Genomic DNA, 20258 nt, shown 5'->3' with positions numbered 1-20258 from the left:
GGCTCATTTTAGTATTCAATAAATTTTAGATATTAATATAAGGATTACATAAATTGTTTCACTCTTCAGCCCACAGATGGCTACTAGCTCAGATAAATTGCGGATGAATTTAAGGACATATATTAGGGGGCCATCCTGGTAGCAGACAAGATTTTATTCCTCACAGTAAAGCCTGCTTTGCTGGCACCCATGTAAAGAGTCTGTTATGAGTTGTTACACTAACATCATATTATTATGAATTATACAAATAATCAAATGAAATGATCTCTAAAAACAAAAGGGAAAAGTTTCAGCTGACAATAGAGCAAGTAAATGTATCTATAAAAGTCATTTCTATCAACTGATTTCATTGTTTTAATAATATTGGACAATTTTCACTTTTACATTAGAATAATTAGACATATGAAGGCTCTTGGGGTAAAGTCTCTACACTTGGATATAAATGTTTTCTTTTTAAACAAGAAAATGGACTAGTGGAAGAAAGATGTTTATATATACTTTTGTGTTTTATTTATTCTTAGGACTACAGTTTGTAATTGGCAATGCTTTAGGGTAAAATATTATTATCTTTTTGCAGAGAGTCTCAAGGATGCAAATTGTCTGTTTGGGACTACTTCTTTTCAGCGTGACCTGGGCAGCACCAGTAAGCATTTACAAATTCAGTTATGCATCATATTATCTTTTGTCTCTTTATTTTTCTAAGCAATTTTTTTTAATTAGTAACCCTTACCTACCTCAGCTGCAATAAAGTACCAAACAAAAAGAAAGCATCCATCACTTGACACAAATGTCTATCACCAAGGAGTACCTCAAGAAACGTGTGCTGAATTATAAGATGTCAACATGTGGCCTTTTAGGAAATGCTAAAAAGAGTATTTTTGAGAAAACTAATAGCCAGCCACAGTGTTTCAAATCAGCTAATGTTAATGAGTTAATGCTCTGAGACCCAAATTATAACACATCTAAAGAACTTCTCAATATTTTACTAAAAACTGAAAAAAATTTGACTTGACTGTTTTAAGGCTGACCAAATAGATTTTGTAAATACAGTGGCAATGGAAAGAAACCAGACCTTTTCTGTAATTCTTGTAAATACCCACCCCCACACACACACTGAAATCCTGCTAATGATTTTCTCTTCATCAGCAAGGCTAAAGATGGGAAGAAGGACCCCTAAGCTTAACATAAATTGAGGTGCAATTTCTTCTTGTGTCTTTTCTTCCCTCTGATTCACCCAGATGAGTACTCAAGATGTGACTAAATTATCTTGTGAAAATGCTGAGTGTTACCAATATTTTCTGCAGTGCAGACACAGTGCTAATTAGATAATGTCTGAAAAGCATCCTAGCTTTTCAGAACAACAATTTCAGTTGGAGAGCATGAAACAAGTAGTCATTCCGTTGCCAAAAGTACTTAAATATAGGTCCTGAGCCAGTGAGTGACCAGCTGGGTAACCCAGTGATGAGCATGAACCACGCCATCCAGTGAGGACAGAAGAAGTTGGAGAAAGCATGGCCCCTCTTAGCGCATATCCTTCGACAGTCCTGTGGTGGGCCATACTGGTTAAAATAGACATCTGCCAGGCCCAAATCACACAACTCAGCTCAATCACAACCACAGAGGCATGTGCTTAGGCATGACAGGAGTTGATTGGTTCTGCTGACCCAGCTCAATCCCCCACCAGCTGAGAATGAAGCTATTTTGAGCAACACATTCCAAGGAACAGCTGGAGTGGCATCTTCTGACCATTTTCCAGTAAATGTTATGTCAATATCAATCCGGTGACCACAGGTCAAGAGAAGGTGCCGGCATTCCTCCTTAGAAGGAGACAATGCCTTCTCCATCATAGGGCCACACTCAAGCGTGGGCCACACTGCAAAGTGGGTGTTGGGGGAGAAGGGAGGGATGCATATTTCAAATGAAAAAGGCTCAGCAAGGGCATAGAGACAAAATTTGGAATTATGAGTGGCTAAATGTGATGTTTTCTCCCAGATAGATTCCATTTGAGCAATTACCTAAATTATTTATTAATTGATTATGGTATCAGAAATTAGAATATATTGAGTCACTTATATCCGTTTTGGAATTATAATCGAAATTCAAACTGTAGGAGAAAAAAAGTTTTCCTCAACCTTCTTTGGGTTCATGGCTCTGTCAGAAAATTAAACTGATTAGACAGATTAACAGGAGAAAAGCATGCCAATGTTACTAAATGTCTACGTGTGCATGGGAGCTGTCATAAGAGAATGAAGACCCAAAAAGGTGACCAAAGCAGGAAGCTTTTATACCTTTCAGACAAAGAAACAATAAATTTGTGAAAAATTGATAAGACAAAGGGATTTGGGCTGAAGGTAATCCAACTAGGTCTAGATAGTCCTTAAATTCCTTAATGAGGAAGATTAGGGTTAGTTTAACAAAATTTGTGGATTCCTCCCATGTCTTCTCCGAACTGATGAGAACTGGTCCCCAGTAACAGGAGACTTTGTTTCCTGCCTGTAGGCAGAAAAGGGGGAACTTTTTCTGCATTTATGACTAAATTGCCTTCAGTTCAAGATAATTTTTATGTCAAAGAAACGTATTTTGGAGGTGACATTCTGGTTTCCTTCAAAAACAAAATTTGAAAGTGGAAGAAAACAAAAGATGGATATGGGGCCATGCAACTCAATTAATATTCATCAACATGCAGTTAGACTACAAAGACTTTATTATAAGTTACTTTGTTGTAAGTTCATGACTTATTATTGCAAACTTTTTTAAGGTGCTCTATACTGCCAAGTATGCTTTTAATTCATGGGTGTGTGTGTTCTATGAGAAGATGCTGAATACCCCAAACCACCGTTTTTTTCTCTTGCTTAGTATCTACCCATCTCATTTTTATGTTTTCTCTTTCCTACAGCCCCATACGCAGAATTATTTTCACTGTTTTGATAGTTTTGAGAAATGAGGCAGTGATCTAAATTTACATGCATAAGAGAATAAAAAAACAGTGTTAAAAAAAAGTCAATAATGGATGGAATTATAAAATATGCCTTGAAGGTACTTAATGTAAACTTCAGAAACATTTCCTCTTATTATTAAATATGGTTTTTTGGCAGAGAGCAGACCAATTAAAAATTTATTATTTTAAACTTGGGACTTTGAGACAAAGGATTTGGTTAAAATATCTCCTTTACTTCTACAACTACTACCGGCTGTTTACGTGTAGGTAATTTTATTTCTTCTACTGCCTATCTCACAGGGGAATCAGATGAGATTAGGTATACAAAGGCAGTTTACAAACTGTAAAGTGCTATGTAAATATAAGGTGTTATTAACAAACTATTTTGCTTCTAGGATGTAATGGAATGTTAGGCCTTGGAGCCAAGCCAATAGGGCACTTTTACTAAAGTTTTGAGTTTATTTCTGAGACAAATTTATCAGTCAGGGTCCAGTCAGGAAAATAAAATAAAAATAAAACTCTCACGACAGGGAGTTCAGTAGAAGGATTTTATTTGGAGAATAGTTATAAAGTATAGGACAAACAGAAAGCAAATCATGGGTAGTGAGGCAACCCCAAAATTAAAATTACTACCACCCCTTGGGCTGAAGAAACGAGGAAGGAGGTGGTGTTCTCAGTGCCCTGAGTGGGAGGAGGGGCCCCAGCAGAGGCAGGACCACAAAAGAGATGTGTCCAATCCCAGAGATGCAGCCCCAAACAGAGAAAGCAGGAAAAGACATACCTTGGCCCCTCTCTCCTTCTACCTTCCAATCTCAGGCTAGGCCTCCCGGAGGCCAAACCCAGACTGAAGCCAGATGGCAAAGTTGCTCGGGAAATGTAGTTTGTAGAGGTCATTCCTGAGAGAACAGAAGTACAATATCTGAAAGTGTAATTGCCTGTATTTTATTGTAGAAAAATACAGAACGTTAAGGTTTATTCCGGAAGAATACTGTCTGGGTGGATAAGACCTTTTTATTTCATCTTTCCCTTGAGGGGTTCTGTCTCTTCTACGACTGATATACCACCATGATGCCTGTTTCCACTTTAGCACATGCATTTAAACACAAACCAGTCCCACCCATTGGTTCCTTTTCCCAAATCTGAGATAACCTAGGAGTTTCAAAAATTAATAAGAAAATTAAAATACTGGGAATAAAAGAATTGTTATGTCTGCTCTTCCACAGCAAGCTTGCTCCAAAATTCTCAGGTTTTCTTCTGCATGCTCTCCTGTGACACCAAAATTTTAGTCCAAAAGCCTGGAACACACTGCCTGGATCTATTCCTTCCTAGTTTCTGGCCTTTCTCTACCTCAATAGCTACCTCTCACTCCAGGTACTCTCAAGATCTTTGGACATGTCTATGTCAGATCACAAGAAAATATTTGTCCTGATCCGTAGGCCACTCCATTTTCCTTTCCCAGACAGAAATCTCTGCTCGGGTGACTGGCAACAACAAAGTCCCATCCTTGGATGTGGTCCTACCCCCTATGTACAGGGCTATGGTTTTACTTTTGCTGGACCACCAGCAGCAGCATCTCTTTGCTCGCATAGCAATCACTAAACTTATGCAATCCGTACACACATATACTCCACATCACTGGACTCTGATTTTGGTTCACTGATACTACACAACTCCCAGTGTGCCAGTGAAAACTTATTTTTCAGTTGATAACAGCAACATCCACGCTTCCACGTCTGGAGTGACACCCCTCCCCAACCTGACCAATTCTCCTGTGCTTGAGTATGGTTCTAATGGGGATGGCATTGTCTCCCTCTGGTGGAAGAATGCTGGCACCCTTTTTTGTAAGACTAAAACAAATATTAATGTAATGTAGCCATCTTCTTTGGTTGGAATGATTTTTCACATTGCATAATACAACCCAGTAAGAGAAAAAATATATGAGACATTTATTGTTGGCAGAAATGGACGAAAGAATGAATGTTTGGTGAAGTTTTATTTCTTGTTTCCTTCCAGGCATTTCAGCCACAGACTGAGAAAACTAAGGAAGACTGTGTGGAAGAACAGAGGGTAAACAGAATTATTCCTCTCAAATAAATCTATTTCAACTCAGCAAAGAAAAAAAAAACTCATGAGAGGAAATTTTTAACTGTTAAAATATTCCTGTGCGCTTAGAATGGAATTGCAAAATTACACAACATAATTTTGGCACTTAATTCAGACACTTTTGATAGAAAAAAGAAACATTCTGAATGGGGATTTGTATCTCTTCACTGTGATTTCATTCTTCAGAGGGAGAAGTGAGTAAAAATCCTGGTGTATTATTAGCGAACTATTTTCCCACACAGGTACAGAACAAAACAACAAATAAGGGAGCAAACAAAGGGAAGGGAGTTAACCAATCTTAATGTGGAATTCTGTTTACATGGAGTTAGTTTTCCATATGCGTGCAGAAAGCTAAACAAGTATCCTCAGCTTTTCATGTCACCAAATTGCAGCCTACCATGGTATCTCCTGGCAGTCTCAGAAAATTCTGTTCTAGAACCTAACAATCTTCTGTTCTTTATCTCAGCTGAAAATTACAAAGGCAAGAAGGGCAAATGTTAGAGTCTGAATGTTCACGCTGTGAGTCTTTCCAACTTGACATCAGACATGAATATTGTAAAATCTGCATTTCTGCTAATCCTTACAGCCCCTCCCACCTGAAAATATTTCCACGTGCTCCATTTCCACTGAAATTGGTAATAAAATTAATACACCCTGGGAGAGACGGCCATTGATAGCCATCCTTAGAGAAAACAGATTCACAGACATGTAGAAAAGAAAGGAGCAAGGTTTATCTTTAGGAGCTGGCTGACAGGCGCTCTCCTGTGGTTATAAGAAGCACCACCATTTGACAGAGGCAGAATTTGACTTCCCTTAAGTTAAAGAATATCTTGTACAATCAAAAAGAGAGCCAGACAACATAATAAGATATAAACACATCTTAATACAATGTTATGTTTTTGTAGATAACGTACAAAGGCCACCATGAGAAACATGGGTATTATATTTTTAAGTATGTTTACACCTCATCTGGGAGGAAAAATCAAACTGACCTAAAGGTAAGCTGAATTTCTGAGTGAAGATCCTTATCAAGAGCCAAACTCTGGACTAACCCTAAGGGAAACTGTAGAGGAGGAGACAACTTTACTTTTGATGACTCTGGGTTTCTGTCGGTGGTGGGTACCTTTGTCCTTTTCCCAGCGCCCCTGGCTCCTTAAACATCTCTGCTATAGAACTCTGACACAGATGGGCCACCCCACAGCCTGGCCCCAGTCCTGCCCTGCCTCAGGACCTGCCCCAGCAGGTGTGATACTGGTGGACCCCTGATGCCCGGGTCTTTTTCTTATTGCTTCTGAGTAATATTTGATCTTTTATAAGGAGGGTTTCTGAACATATTCTATCATAATGGTAAGGATTAGAAGACTAATAGGAGAAATCATTTTAGCCTAAAGAGTGACATGTTTTAGTGTCCCTTAAATTCATTCCACTGATGACTCCATCTGGGTCAGAATGCTTGGAAGAGAAAGAATAAGGGCCTTGTCCCTGAAATAGGACAATAATTCTTTTCATTCAGCCCCTTTTTGCAGATTCATTGGCCAAAGAGCTGGAAACAGCTTAAAATGCCATCAGCAAAAGAACTATTTACTTTTTTTTTTCCAAATCTGGCTTCATTTCCCATGAAAGTGGTAGTTCTCTTCAGAATGTTATTTTGTTCTGCTCATTATTCTTTAGATGGCATCTCTAAGACTAACTGCCTGTTAAACTAATTTGTTACATTGAGAAAGTTAAAACTTATTTGTTGTAATAAATATATGTTGAGCTCTTCCTATTGTGCAAGATACTATGTGAGATAAAATGATTGAGAAAACTTAATTCTTTCTTTCCAGGAACTTAGAGTTAGGAAAAAAAAATGACTTATAAAAGTCATTATAAAACTCAAGGCAGAAATGTGCAAAGTGCTGTGGGAGTAGTACCCCCCAAAATAGGATTTTAGGGGCTTAGAGTAGAAAAAAATTAGTTTCTAGTCTGCTGTTTAGGGAAAGCTACATAATGGAAATAATTGAGCTGGGCCTTGAAGGATGAATACAATTTGAGCAAACAAGTGGATGAGAGAGGCCATTCCCCGTGAAAAGAATAATATGAATTAGGGCATGGAGATAGAAAGGCAGAGCATAGGAAATCAGCCCAGCCAACTGATACAAGGACCACCATGCAATCAGTGATGCAACCAGAAATCATTTAAAATAACAGATACAAAAATGACTGACCATCACATTCCACAGTTTAAAAGGTGTTTCATGTTTTCATCTATGAAAGAACTCTATTCAGTCTTTAATGAAATGCACACAATTCATTAGTATACAAGCTACTGTTTTTAAAGCAGTCGAAGCACCAGAAAGAAAGCAAAATCTCCCACTGCAGAGTAGGGAAAGAAACAAAATTAAAAGGGATTATCCCGATCTACTGATTTGCTAACACAGCTGCTTAACTCAAAAGGCTATATTCACGATGAGCAAATGAATTTGATTTCAAAGGAAAATATAAATGTCCATGTAAAACTTTCCAAGACTCAATGACTTAAAATAAGTCAAATGTTTAAAATGCTTTTTATTCAGAAATAATTCACTGTAAAGTTTGTTTCTGTTATAGTTTTCCCCACAGGAAAATCTTACCTCTTTTCAGAATATTCCTGCCAATATAAAAGATCAGGGAATATCATAACTCCCACAAATAAATAATTTCAAGTTATATCTTAAAGATGCTACAGATGTAACTTTTACATGCTATTAGCCAGTTTCCTAAGAGTAGAAGGCATTTCCATAAGTTATTCTTAATCTTGAGGTTCCAGTATGAGCTGATTCACAATTTCCCCATTGCTTCCAATAGTAAGATACATGTATGAAAGCAAGCAGTCCTCCAAGTAAAATGGTATACTTATTTGCAGACAAAAGAAAGAGAGAAAAAGGAAGTCCAAGCAAAATACATTTCGGATAGCATAGTCAGAGGGGCCACAAGCTCACAGAACCCTCCCAGAGGGTGACACTCAGGTAGTACATGGATAGAAGGGTCCAGAACTAGTCCGTCCCTATCTGCCACCACAACGGTTAGGGAGGGACAAAGCCTGGGAAAATAGCTGTGCATCCAATAATCAAACGACTATCACTCCTATCACGCACAACAGGTAGGAAAGCAAACAGCCATTTGATAAAGTTCTGTATGAAAGGATAGTTACCATCATTTATATAGACATTGTTCTAGATACACAGACACTGTTCTAGATACTTTACACACTTTATAACATTTCATAAAACCATTTAATTCTCCCAACAATCCTGAAAGGTAGCTATCATTTTTCTTATTTTATGACTAAGAAAGTTGAGCCACAGAGAAGTAAAATAAGGTTTCTAAGAGCACACAGCTCATCAACGGCAGAGTTGGGCAACTGACTCTAAATACCCGTGCTCTTTCCGTAGTACACCTACTTTCAACGAGCACTTGGCTGAGGGATCAAGAAAGACCATTTGGCACCTCCAGCCTGCTGTTCGGCTAAATGGGATTCCCCATTATCCTGGCTTCCCTGAATGTGGGCTTTCCATCTCCTTTACCTTCCCTACACACTTGCCCTGTGAGTGCAAGCTTCCAGCTGTCTACACTTTTTTCCTCCATCTGAGAGTGCTCCTGTATTTGCACATATTTAATTAATACATCCAAGAAAATGTCCACATGCTCAATAGAAGCCAACAGACTGAAGCAGTGGCCAAAAAAGACAGGAGAAAATTAAGCTGTATTAGTAAAAACAGGGCTGTGGCCAGGGCAAGAAAGCTACCAGATGCTGTGTGCTCAGGACTGCCCAGGCCACATCAGAGTCTGGGGCCATCTGGGACCCCACAGGCTAAAGGAGACCTGTAGTCAGACGACAGCCCCGAACATAGTGACCTAATAAAAGAGAACTGCAAGTGTCAACTTGGAGAAGAGAAAGCATCCAGTGAGTTTAGGGGAAATCTTAACTTTTCCAAATATTAGGTTGCAAATGAAAGAGGAAATAACCTTAATAATTGTTGCATCAGTTACTAGGTGCAGGTTTAAAAAAAAAACTTAAAAAAATAGAACATAATGAAAATTAGATTATAAATGAAAAGATCTCACATAAAACATAACAAGCAATCAGCCCGTAAAGTGTTCAAGGAGGGAACAGCTGACCATAGTTCATGAAACTGGGAAGGACTCGTCCTGGGTGACCCCAGGAGGCTGTGATACCTAACCCTGCCTGTAAGTAGGTATTGTTTTTCAAGCTCAGGTGCTACATCCTCACAGCATCAATCTGCCCAATATTAAAGTCGTTCTTTTTCCCTTGTCTTCATTTTTGCAGATCAATATTCCAGTCCATTTTAGTTATTAATCATCTCCTATTTGTACACCAATAGAAGGTTTTTTTTTCCTTTGTAATGTTTTTCTCTCGCATAATCCAAACCCAAGTGATTACATCTCAGTCTTGGACACTGCAACATCCTCCTGACTGTTCTTTCTTACCACTATTCTTCCCAAACTGTCGATTTTTATTTTGTTGATCCCTTGCTCATAAACCTTCACTAGCTCTTCATCCTTTGCAAAATAAAACCAAATTCTTTGCCCTCGAGTTTCAGGTCTACAGCTCTCCAGCCCTGTGTATGTCTGTGAGAACCCCAGTTAGATGTGAGGTCCCTGCCCCACCGCCCCACACCCCCTTCTCTGCCCCCGCAGGACTACTGCCTCTATCATTCCATGAGTCATCAGGCATTGCTCAGTGCATGTGGCACACAGCCCAATTTCCTACATGTCCCCGTCCCTCAATTGATAGCTCTTATTTTCATTTCATATTACTCACCAGTTCATATTACTGACCAGGCCTATGTCATGGTGTTGTCAATTTTATCTCACCCTACAATTTGGAAGTGGAGAGAAAGTATGTTATTTATTTTGTCTATAATTGCTCTGTTGCTCAAGCGCTCCTACCCGTGGGTTAATGGGAGGGAAGAGAGAGTGTGCAGAAATTAATTTAAATTCAGTCTGTTTAAACTTAAGTTTATCAAATCATTGTAACAGTTCTTTAAGTAAGTCCTTTAGTCTCTTTTGGGTAAAAACACTCAGATCCTCTCCCTCCTCTCTCTCTAAGATGGCATACAGGCATATGAGGCAATGGGGTATGGCTTATACCATCCACTACATACGATATACCATATGTACAAACATGGCTTCCACCACAGTGGAGGGGAAGATGTGGGATCCTCAGACATGCATGGGCAATGTTGCTTGACCACTTGCAGGCTATCCACCCTGCTTGTATCCTAAGCTGAAACCTCTGGCTACCATAGCTTAGGATCAGCCCAGTACAGTCTTGGTTGGGGTCCAGTGGTGCTTCAGTCTCTCTTGGCTCTCATAGACAATTTAGACCCCTCTGTGTTTGAATATGACTCACATTTGTCCATAGTGTATATGTTCCATCTACGTGGCTCCTTTAAGAGCCACCTCACAACCCTCCACAGTGATACCCTCTGGAAAGTTCCTGACCAGACTCTCAGACACTTTCATATCTAGCCTGTGGCACAGAAATACTGTGAGTGGCATGGGCAAAGTTGCTGTCAGCCCCTTTTTCTTTTTGACCACATTGTTCTGCCAAGTTTATTGCAACTTGGCTGCACCTCAGGTTGGTAAAGTACAGCCTATTGAAGCAGCCTCTTTACAGACTACCCCCCCCCCGCCAAAAGGACAAACTGAGATACATGTATAAACACTTTACCTTCCTTCTTCACTTTCTCTTTTGCATCCCATTATCACTCGAGGACTTTCTTTATCTAGATCTCCATTACTTAAACTTTATGACCTCGAACTGTAGTTCTCAAATATAGTCTACAGACCAGCAGCTATCAACATCAGCTGGGAAATGTTATTAAATGCAAACGCTAGAGCCCCATCCCAGATCTACTGGATCAGAAACTCTGGCCATTGGTTCGAACAATTTTTATTTTATCAAGCCTTCTGATAAATGGTTTTGATAAATGCTAAATTTGGGAACTATTGATCTAAACTATCAAATTTGGTTTATTACATGACAAACAGGGAAGAAAAGAAAATTAGTGAATCCTTTTTCTGACAATAGCTGGGTTTGCAACACTTGCTGCAAATCCTTTGTTTGAATGTCAGAAGCTGAGTATTACCTAGATTAATCTATTTGTCCATTTTCTGAAAACAGGGGACAAAAAGAAGAAATGAAAAGAAAAAATTTTCCTCTAGGCAGATGAATACCTCTGAAGACCAGGGCAAGAACACACACACACACATACACACACAGAAAGGGAGGGAGAGAATAATTATTTTTTAAAATATGAACTCCATTTCACTTGCCATGACTTATGCGAGAAGAGGACAGCATTTTTTTTTTTGCTAAAAATATTACTATTATCAATTTGCATTTAAACATCTTATTGTTTGGTGTGGTATTCACAAAAATTTTAATAGTGAACTTTCCACTTTTAGTCCAAATATTTGTCTTTGTCTCAACAACAAATAATGTTGTTGTTGAGATTTTAACCATGATTTCAATTTCGTTTATTTTAGCAATTATGTTTCTATGTTTAGGAAGGACCACTCTTGAATCATATGCTCCTTAAATTCAGGTCCTCCTTCAAAATTGAGACCTAATCTACATTTCCAAATTGATTTCTCATTCACTTCGTTAGGATTTCTCTGTTCAAAACACAAAGTTTTATTCATATTATCTTTCAAATGTTTCCTGTTTCCAGGCATTTGAATATGCCACTTTTTCTTAAAATATCCTCACTACTTTCCTATCACATATCTGGACCTTACCCATCCTTCAAAGCTTCTTCATTCTTTATCCATGACACTTGCTTTGACCATTCCAAAATTATCTCTACCAACAAACCTCTATTGAGTTAATAGTCTTTCTCTTAAGCATCTGGTGGGTAATTGTTTTTAAATTGCTTGGGAATTATTGATTTTTTAAAATTTAACATAAAATAATACTTTATGTTGAAAATTACACTTTAGCAGGAAGAAAAAAACAAAGACAATATTGCTCTTCAAAATCCTGGTAAGAGAAGAAATCAAGAGCCAGCACCTAGAGAAAACATTGCCCAGGAAAGAGAGAAAAACCCATCCATTCTTGGAGCCAATGAAAATAACCAAAGTAGCAAGACCCAAACTCTTTTTGAAAACAGACAGACAACAAATGAAGATGATTGTATTAATAACAAAGGAAATGCCCACAGTGACCTAAAGATGTCCATTTATCCTGAATCCACTGGGAATAACGGGGCTGAGGATGGAGACAATGCTATCAACAAACTACGTGACCAAGAAGAATATGGTACAGCTCTCATCAGAAATAATATGCAACATGTAATGGAGCCAAGGACTCTGACTGAACTCTTGGCAGAAGAAAACAAAGCGATGAAACCCAGGAACGTTCTAAGCAAAATTCCAGCAAGGGTGAACTATGTTAAAGTCCCCTCAAAAGATAGGAAGAGTTATCAAAGAGATCCCCAAGCCCAGAAGAGTCCAGTTAAAAGCAAAAGCACCTACCATACCCAACACAACATTGGCTATCCAAAACAGCTCCCCAAAGTCAAAAAAATCCCCAGTGATTTTGAAGGCAGTGGTTACCCAGATCTTCAAGAAAGGGGCGACAATGATATCTCTCCTTTCAGTGGAGATGGTCAACCTTTTAAGGACATTTCTGGTAAGGGAGAACCTATTGGTCCTGACCTAAAAGGTGCAGATGTTCAAACAGAGTTTTCCGGCCCAAGTGAAACTGATACTATTGGTCCTGATGTGAGAGGGCCAGGTTATAATGAGATCCCAGAAAAAGAAGAAGGTGGCAGAAGTACCGATGGAACCAGGGATGAAAATAGAAAAGGGGCAAGCACTGCTGATGTGAGTCTAGTGGAGGGCAGCAACGATATCATAGGTAGCACCAACTTTAAGGATCTCCCTGGAAAAGAAGGAAACAGAGTAGATGTCAACAGCCAAAATGCTCACCAAGGGAAAGTAGAATTTCATTACCCTCATCCACCCTCAAAAGAGAAAAAGAAAGAAGGCAGTAGTGATGTTGCTGAAAGTGCTAATTATAATGAAATTCCAAAAAATGGCAAAGGTAGTAGCCGAAAAGATACGGAGTCTTCTAACCAGAATCAAGTAATCTCAACTGAAAAACAAAGATTTCCCAGTGAGGGCAAAAGTCGGGGCCGGCTCTCTCCTTCTCATGATCTTGATAATGAAATTAAAAATGAAATAGGTTCCCATAATGGCCTCAATAATGAGGAGACTATAATAACACAGAGCAGAAAAAATCATTATGTACCCCACAGACACAATTCTACATGGAATAAGGGTGTGCCACAAAGGAAAGGCTCCTGGGGTTACAGAAAACCCCACTCCAGGAGAAGGTTTAGCCCCCCTAGGAAGTATGACAGCAGTGAATCATCTGACAGTGGCAGTTCCAGTGAGAGCAATGGTGATTAGCCCACTAGAAATTCCCAGCGGGATAAAGCTTCAGATATCTAGTCATCTGTAACCTAACAGAAAAGGAGAGCACCTGAGAGCAGACCAGATGAGAAAGGGCAGATCAGAGAATGGAGTAAGCCAAGAAATCCGGCCTCCTGGGGAGATTTGTTGCTCTCGTAATGGTCACAGTATGAGGTTCTATTCAAAGTCATGACGCTTTTTTTCAAGAAGAAAAATTAATTAAGGTTATGTGGAATAGGTAACATTTGAATAGATGTCATTTAAAACTAGTTTGTGAGCGTCACAAAAGCCTGCGTTTGTTGTTTGCTTTATAGATATGAAAAGCAACAATATCGCTCATATGATAATCTGTAATTAAATAATCTCTTAGAAAGTCGGTTGTCCGTGGTGCTTTATTTCAGAGGCAACAAGATGAGTTCTGCCTCTGGCCCAGGCGGTGTGAGGAAGTTAATCTGTTGAATAGAGCTTAACCGCATTCCCTCATCCCGCTGTGCTTCAGCCGACGTTTCCTCCTTCTTCTGACCTCCCTGTTTTCTAATGGAGATATCCTGCTTCCTATCTTTCTACGCTCCCTTCCTGTGTTGCACATTTATAACTTCCTATAAGGCAAGTTTTAATTCCTGAAATCAAATTTCCATGTTATTACTTTTATTAGTTCTGCCTCCTTCTAGACAAAGAAGGGAATGGGGTGAAGGGAGGAACGGCGATCATTTGAGAAGGAGAAGCACAAATGCAAAGACAAAACCAAACTTACTTTGGCAGAGAGTATTCGTTGGCTGATCCCAAATCACTTCCAGTTCCTTTCTTTTCCCCAATCTTTCATACAGATGCTTTTCCAGCTAATGGCCTTAGGACACTGTTCTGGAAATTAGACCCAAGCTGCCTGGTAAGGGAGGGGAGTGAAATTCTGGAAGGCTTTTGCTCTTCTTGATAAGAAAAGCTTTTAGAGCTAGTACCATGCTTCCTCCTTTCTTACCCTAGTCTCCTTTGCTCGACATTAACATGATGCTCCAGGGTGCAGCAGTCATTTTGTAACCATGAAGAAAAGGTGAGCGGTAACAGAAAATATACATATTGGTCTCTGCCCCTGGTTCCTGGCATAGAACTCTGAAAACGCTTATAATTTCCTAAGTGATAAGAGCACTAGGAACATCTTTTGTTCTAATATTTGGTCTTTGACCCTAGTTCCTGACACAGAGCTCCTAACTGCCTTGGAATTTCCTGGGTCTTTTGTTCTAATGAGGTGACTCTTGCTGGGCTCCTAGATGGGGGCTGATCATGAGATAGGCCAGATTAAAAGCTTGAAATTTTCAGCCCTATCTCCCCATTCTCCAGAGAGGAAGGAGGGGCTGGAATGGGAGTTAATAGTTAATTATGCCTCTGTGATGAAGCCTCCACAAACACCTCAAACGTCTGGTGTTCAGAGAGCTCTCAGGTTGGCAAACACGTGGAGGTGACAGGAGATAGCCTACCTGGATAGGGCATGGAATCTCCGAGCCTCTTCCCACATACCTCACCCTTCACATCTCCTCCATCTGGATGTTCATCGGTATCCTTTATCATATCCTTTTACAATAAGCTGGCAAACAGGAAATACACTTTTCTTGAATGCTGTGAGCTCCTACAGCAGATTAATCGAATCCAAGGCGGGGTTTGTGGGAAACTCTGATTTATAGCCAATAGGTCAGAATCACAGGTGACAACCTGGACATACAATTGGCATCTGAATTGGGGAGGGGGGGCAGTCTTATGGAACTGAAGCCTTAACCTGTGGGGTCTGATGCTATCTCTGGGTAGATAGTGTCAAAATTAAGATAAATTGTAGGACACGCAGCTGGTGTCACAAAAGTGCTTAGTGTGAGGGGAAAACCCACATATCTTGTGTCAGAGGTATTGTGAATGTGGTAGAAGTGTGAGAGTAAAAGAGACACACAGTAGAAATATAGGTTTTCTAACACAAAAAGACAAAATAATTACAGAGATACCACTAAACCAGCTCCATCAGTCTCCTGCCCCCAGAATGCTTGTTCTGTGAATAAAACAATTCTCTATGTGTTAACTGTTCTTTTTTTTTTATAGCTGTGTTGAATTACTAATTCACATACCTCTCTATTTCTTGCATTCTTCTAAATGAGAAGGGCCAAGAGAAGAAGAAAGAGGTAGAAGGTAGAGCAGGTTGCCTATTACTTCTCTTGTCTCTCTAAGATATAAGTTTCTAGACAGCAGAAATAATGACTGGTATGTTCTGGACGGCACCTAGATTATTGGGTTGAATAATGTATATAACAAATTAAAAACATCAATATCAATACAACATCATGGTGCCTTCAAAAAATCTAAACTGTACATTAGGTTGACAGAAGGTACTTTTTTTTTGCTAAATAAAAGTTGCAATATAAACTATGGAAACAATCAGATTCTCCACATACACCCAAATAATAATGGCTAACATGTGCCGTGCTCTGTTACAACCTTTAAACTGCACACCATCCAATTATATGGGTACCATTACTATCCCATTTTACAGCTGAGGAAACTGGGCCACAGAACTGTTAGTAAGTGTCCCAACTAGTAAGCTAAGATTTGATCCAGGCAGCCAGGCTCTTTGCTCTCAAACACTCACTGTGCTGCATACAGATATACATAATACAGAATAGATAGATGTACATAATACAGAGTATGCATTACACATACGGATGGGAGCATCTATACAGACACACAGGCATGGCGAGTGTGTGTGTCCATATACACGTGTGTGCATGCACGCACACACCACATATGGATGGGAGCATCTATACAGACACACAGGCATAGCGAGTGTGTGTGTCCATATACACGTGTGTGCATGCACACGCACACACACACAGCAAGAGAGAACCTGAAAGCAGAACCTGAAAACGAGGAACATCTTCTTTCCCTCAGTCTCCATCTTTTAGGTATAACAGTAATAAGTGTTAATGAAAAGAGTTAACATATCACCTAATAAATTAGTCACCATTAGAATTCCAGAATAAACTCTTTCTAGTACTTCGCTTTTTTAAAGATAAAGACAATTTTGGTGCACACGTACACACACACACACACACACACACACAACTTGAGGCAATTAACGAAATGAAGAAAACTATATCAGAATTTAAATTGCAGAAAAATGAATTGAAACCAACCTGCTATTTACATCCCAGATTATATAAGACTTTTACATGTAAATGGTCTGATCGTGTGAAAAACACTTGGCGTTGTAAAGAAAAAAAACTGAACTGATAGAGAAAACAAACGTTTTCTTTGGGTTTGCAGGCAGGACTTCCAAAGGCCGTCAGTCTTAGTCTGCTATCTAGTGGAGAAATCGTACATTTCAATTCTCTGGCCAGATGTTCTTTTTTCTCACCAAGCTTGAGTATTCGTGCACATTCGCTTAAAACACTGACAATGTTCAGACTTTCATCCATTTAAGGGAAACTGGAAATGTTTCAACATCTTCGATGCCTTGCCAAGGGATTCAGACATACAGGGCTGAGTCCAAAACTGAAGGACCAGATATCCGGAAGCACAACCCGCAGTCAGGCCGTGGGTCTGTGCTGTGTCCAAACACAGATTTCAGCCAGCAAGCTGCACGGCTTCACTTTTTTTTTTTAAACAAACATAGATTTCCAAAACAGGGCAGAAAATTCCAGCTTCACAAAGCTTCCTTTTAGGCAATGATTGAAATGCACATATTCTGCCACCTTGTGCCCAAAAAGAAAAAATTCCTCCAGGCTCTGGCATTTATTTCAATGCTGGCTACTCCCTCCAACCTCACCCTCCTAGATTTCTCTGCTTATAAATACCTACCTTGATTTTGCAGCTAGAGTTCATCTGCTTTTAGCAATCTAGCTAGTCGGGACAATATATCTGATTCTGTTTGGCATAACGTTCAGCTCTGTCGTAAAACGTTTACCAAATGACTACGTTTTACAAAATTCCATGGGGATCAGAGGAGAGAAGAGATGCTCCTGGCCCTTATCGAGACTATTATTTAGTCAAGGAGAAAGGTGTACAAAAGATACAAGGCGAGGGGGCGCCTGGGTGGCTCAGTTGGTTAAGCGACTGCCTTCGGCTCAGGTCATGATCCTGGAGTCCCGGGATCGAGTCCCACATCGGGCTCCCTGCTCAGCGGGGAGTCTGCTTCTCCCTCTGACGCTCTTCCCTCTCGTGCTCTCTATCTCTCATTCTCTCTCTCTCAAATAAATAAAATCTTTAAAAAAAAAAAAGATACAAGGCGACTGTGGTAAAATCAATAATAGAAATATAAATAAAGAGATTACAGGAGTTCTGAGGAAAGAGTTGAACTCTAGCTGAAGGTAAGTGCAAACACATAGTAAAGTTCATTTTCCTTAAGGTATTATACATGCAGAGGGGCTTCAGGCAGTCAGTTCCAACAGGCAAATGAGGGTCTGATAGTCAATGACCTTAAATGTACTGTATGTATTTTAGAGCTTAAGAAAGATCACTCCAACCATACGGTGGGGAAGTGGTGGTGGGTGAGAGGCGTAGGGGGAATTGGAAGGCAGAAGACTAGCTGTAAGAATACCTAAGGACCATTGCTATAGTCTAGAAGAAACATAACATTGTCTCTTCACTCAGTATATTAGGACCTGCTTTGAACTAAGTAGGTACTCAAGATGGCAACAGTTGCAAAGACACTATGATGCTTTCAGAGAAGCCCACATTTCAAAAACAACTTCCAATAAGGTCAACTCTGCCAGTCAGGATATTGAGACCTGGAATCACAGGTGTTAAAATATAATATTAGGGGCACCTGGGTGGCTCAGTCAATTAAGTGTCCAACTCTTGATTTCGGCTCAGATCATGATCTCAGGGTTGTGAGACTTGAGCCCTGCATCAGGCTCCACACTCAGCTCGGAATCTGATGGAGATTCTCTCCCTCTTCCTCTGTCCCTCCTCCTGCACGCTCTCTCTCTCTCTCAAATAATAAATAAATAAATCTTTTTAAAAAACATATAATATTAGACAGCCCAAAGGAAAAGGAGAAGAAATAGATGGGTCTGGATAAAAGTCATGGAAAGGGGACTGGGAACAGAAGGGTAAGTGGGGAATAAAGGCTTACAAAAAACTTACTGGAGAATTCTGGAAAAGAAGGAAAACAAAACTCCAATGTAATCTCAAGGCCAGAAACCCAGATGAGAAAAAACTAAAAATTATGAGTGGATTAACAGAATAACTGCAAGAAAATCTACAAGAACCTATGTGGTTTTAACTTTACAAAAGAAGGACAGGAAGAGCGGCAAGTGGACCGTTTTATTGAATGGATAATACTTTATAAATTCATGAGCATAGTGTAGAATAGCATATGTGCTCCTTATTTAGAAATATGGTTATTGCTATATTTAATATTAAATAGATTTTTACTATTGTTAGATTAATAGATTAACAACAGAATTTAAACAGCTTTAATTTTACAATTTTTATTTAAAACAGTAAGAGAAGCCTCTGAAAGATCTCAGAGAGACAAAAGATTAAAAATGTAAAGAAAACTGCTAAGGAAAATAAGAATAAAACACTGGGTAAAATATAAGAGAAAAATGAAAACAATTTTATGAATATAAGTTAGAACATTTCTGTGAAGTAGTCCTTTCTGGGAACATACAAATCCTGAAAAATCTTAAAACCCGAATATGTCATTAACCAGGAAAGAAATTGGAAAATGTTTTCAAAGAATTACTTCTCAAAATATCCCCATTGCCAAATGGCTTTGCTAGTATAGTCTCTCATACTTTCAATGAATAGATAACTGGCATGATACATGCACTGTGCACTGTTTTGGAAGTAATGAAAAAGATGGAAAGCTGCCCCCTTCATTATATAAAGCTAAGATGAGCTTGATATCAACCCCGTAAAAAATGATCAAAATAAGAAAACTATAAGACAGACATCACTTATGAACACAAATTGGAAAAATCCAAGCAAATTGAATTGCAAAAGTACTTAAAAATTTGCTTTACCTTTTTAAATGAGTATGGTTGACACACGTTACATCAGTTTCAGATGTACAACTTAGTGATTTGACAAGTTTATACATTATGCCATGCTCACCACCAGTGTACCTACCATCTGTCCTGTTACACTGCTATTACGATATCATTGACTATTTTCCTTACGCTGTGCCTTTATTCCCATGACTTGTTCATTCCATAACTGGAAGCCTGTATCTTCTACTCCCCTCCACCCATTTTGCGCTCCCTCCACCCCCCTCTTCTCTGGCAACCAACAGTTTGTTCTCTTATTTATAAGTTTGATTCTGATTGTTGTTTGTTTATTCATTTGGGTTTTTTTTTTTCTTTGTACATTCCACTTATGGGTGAGTGGAATCATTTGGTATTTGTTTTTTTCAGTCTAACTTATTTGACTTAATATAATACCCTGTAGGTCTATTCATGTTGTCTCAAATGGTATGATCTCACCCTTTTTTGATGGTTGTGTAATATGCAACTCCGTGTGTGTGTTTGTGTATGGATATAGATGCACCACATCTTCCTTACCCATTCATCTATTGACGAACATTTAGGTTGCTTCCACGTCTTGGCTATTATAATAGTGCTGCAATAAACATAGGGTGCCTATACCTTTTCCAATTAGTGTTTTCATTTTCTTTGGGTAAATGCCCAGTGGTGGAATTATTGAATCATATAGTATTTCTATTTTTCATTTTTTGAGGAACCTCGATACTATTTTCCATAGTGGCTGTACCAATTTA

At 39.1% G+C, this 20258-nt stretch overlaps 1 protein-coding gene across 2 annotated transcripts; it reads left to right on the top strand.

The window, feature by feature from the left end:
- The first annotated feature begins 589 nt into the window (after window positions 1–589).
- MEPE (matrix extracellular phosphoglycoprotein) lies at window positions 590–13501 on the top strand. 2 transcript variants are annotated; one of them, XM_028117749.1, is made up of 4 exons: window positions 590–643; window positions 4952–5005; window positions 5947–6039; window positions 12029–13501. In XM_028117749.1, exons 1-4 carry the CDS (start codon window positions 590–592, stop codon window positions 13499–13501), a joined length of 1674 nt encoding a protein of 557 aa, XP_027973550.1. The 2 variants fall into 2 exon arrangements, with proteins under 2 accessions (XP_027973550.1, XP_027973551.1); XM_028117750.1 differs by lacking the exons at window positions 590–643; window positions 5947–6039 and having other exon boundaries at window positions 4934–5005.
- The last annotated feature ends 6757 nt before the right edge of the window (window positions 13502–20258 follow it).

Source organism: Eumetopias jubatus, unplaced genomic scaffold (assembly GCF_037043125.1).
Source record: "Eumetopias jubatus isolate StellerSeaLion01/CBP00866 unplaced genomic scaffold, mEumJub1_p1.0 scaffold_2, whole genome shotgun sequence".
Taxonomy (NCBI): Eukaryota; Metazoa; Chordata; class Mammalia; order Carnivora; family Otariidae; genus Eumetopias; species Eumetopias jubatus.
This window is presented reverse-complemented; position numbering and strand designations above follow the sequence as displayed.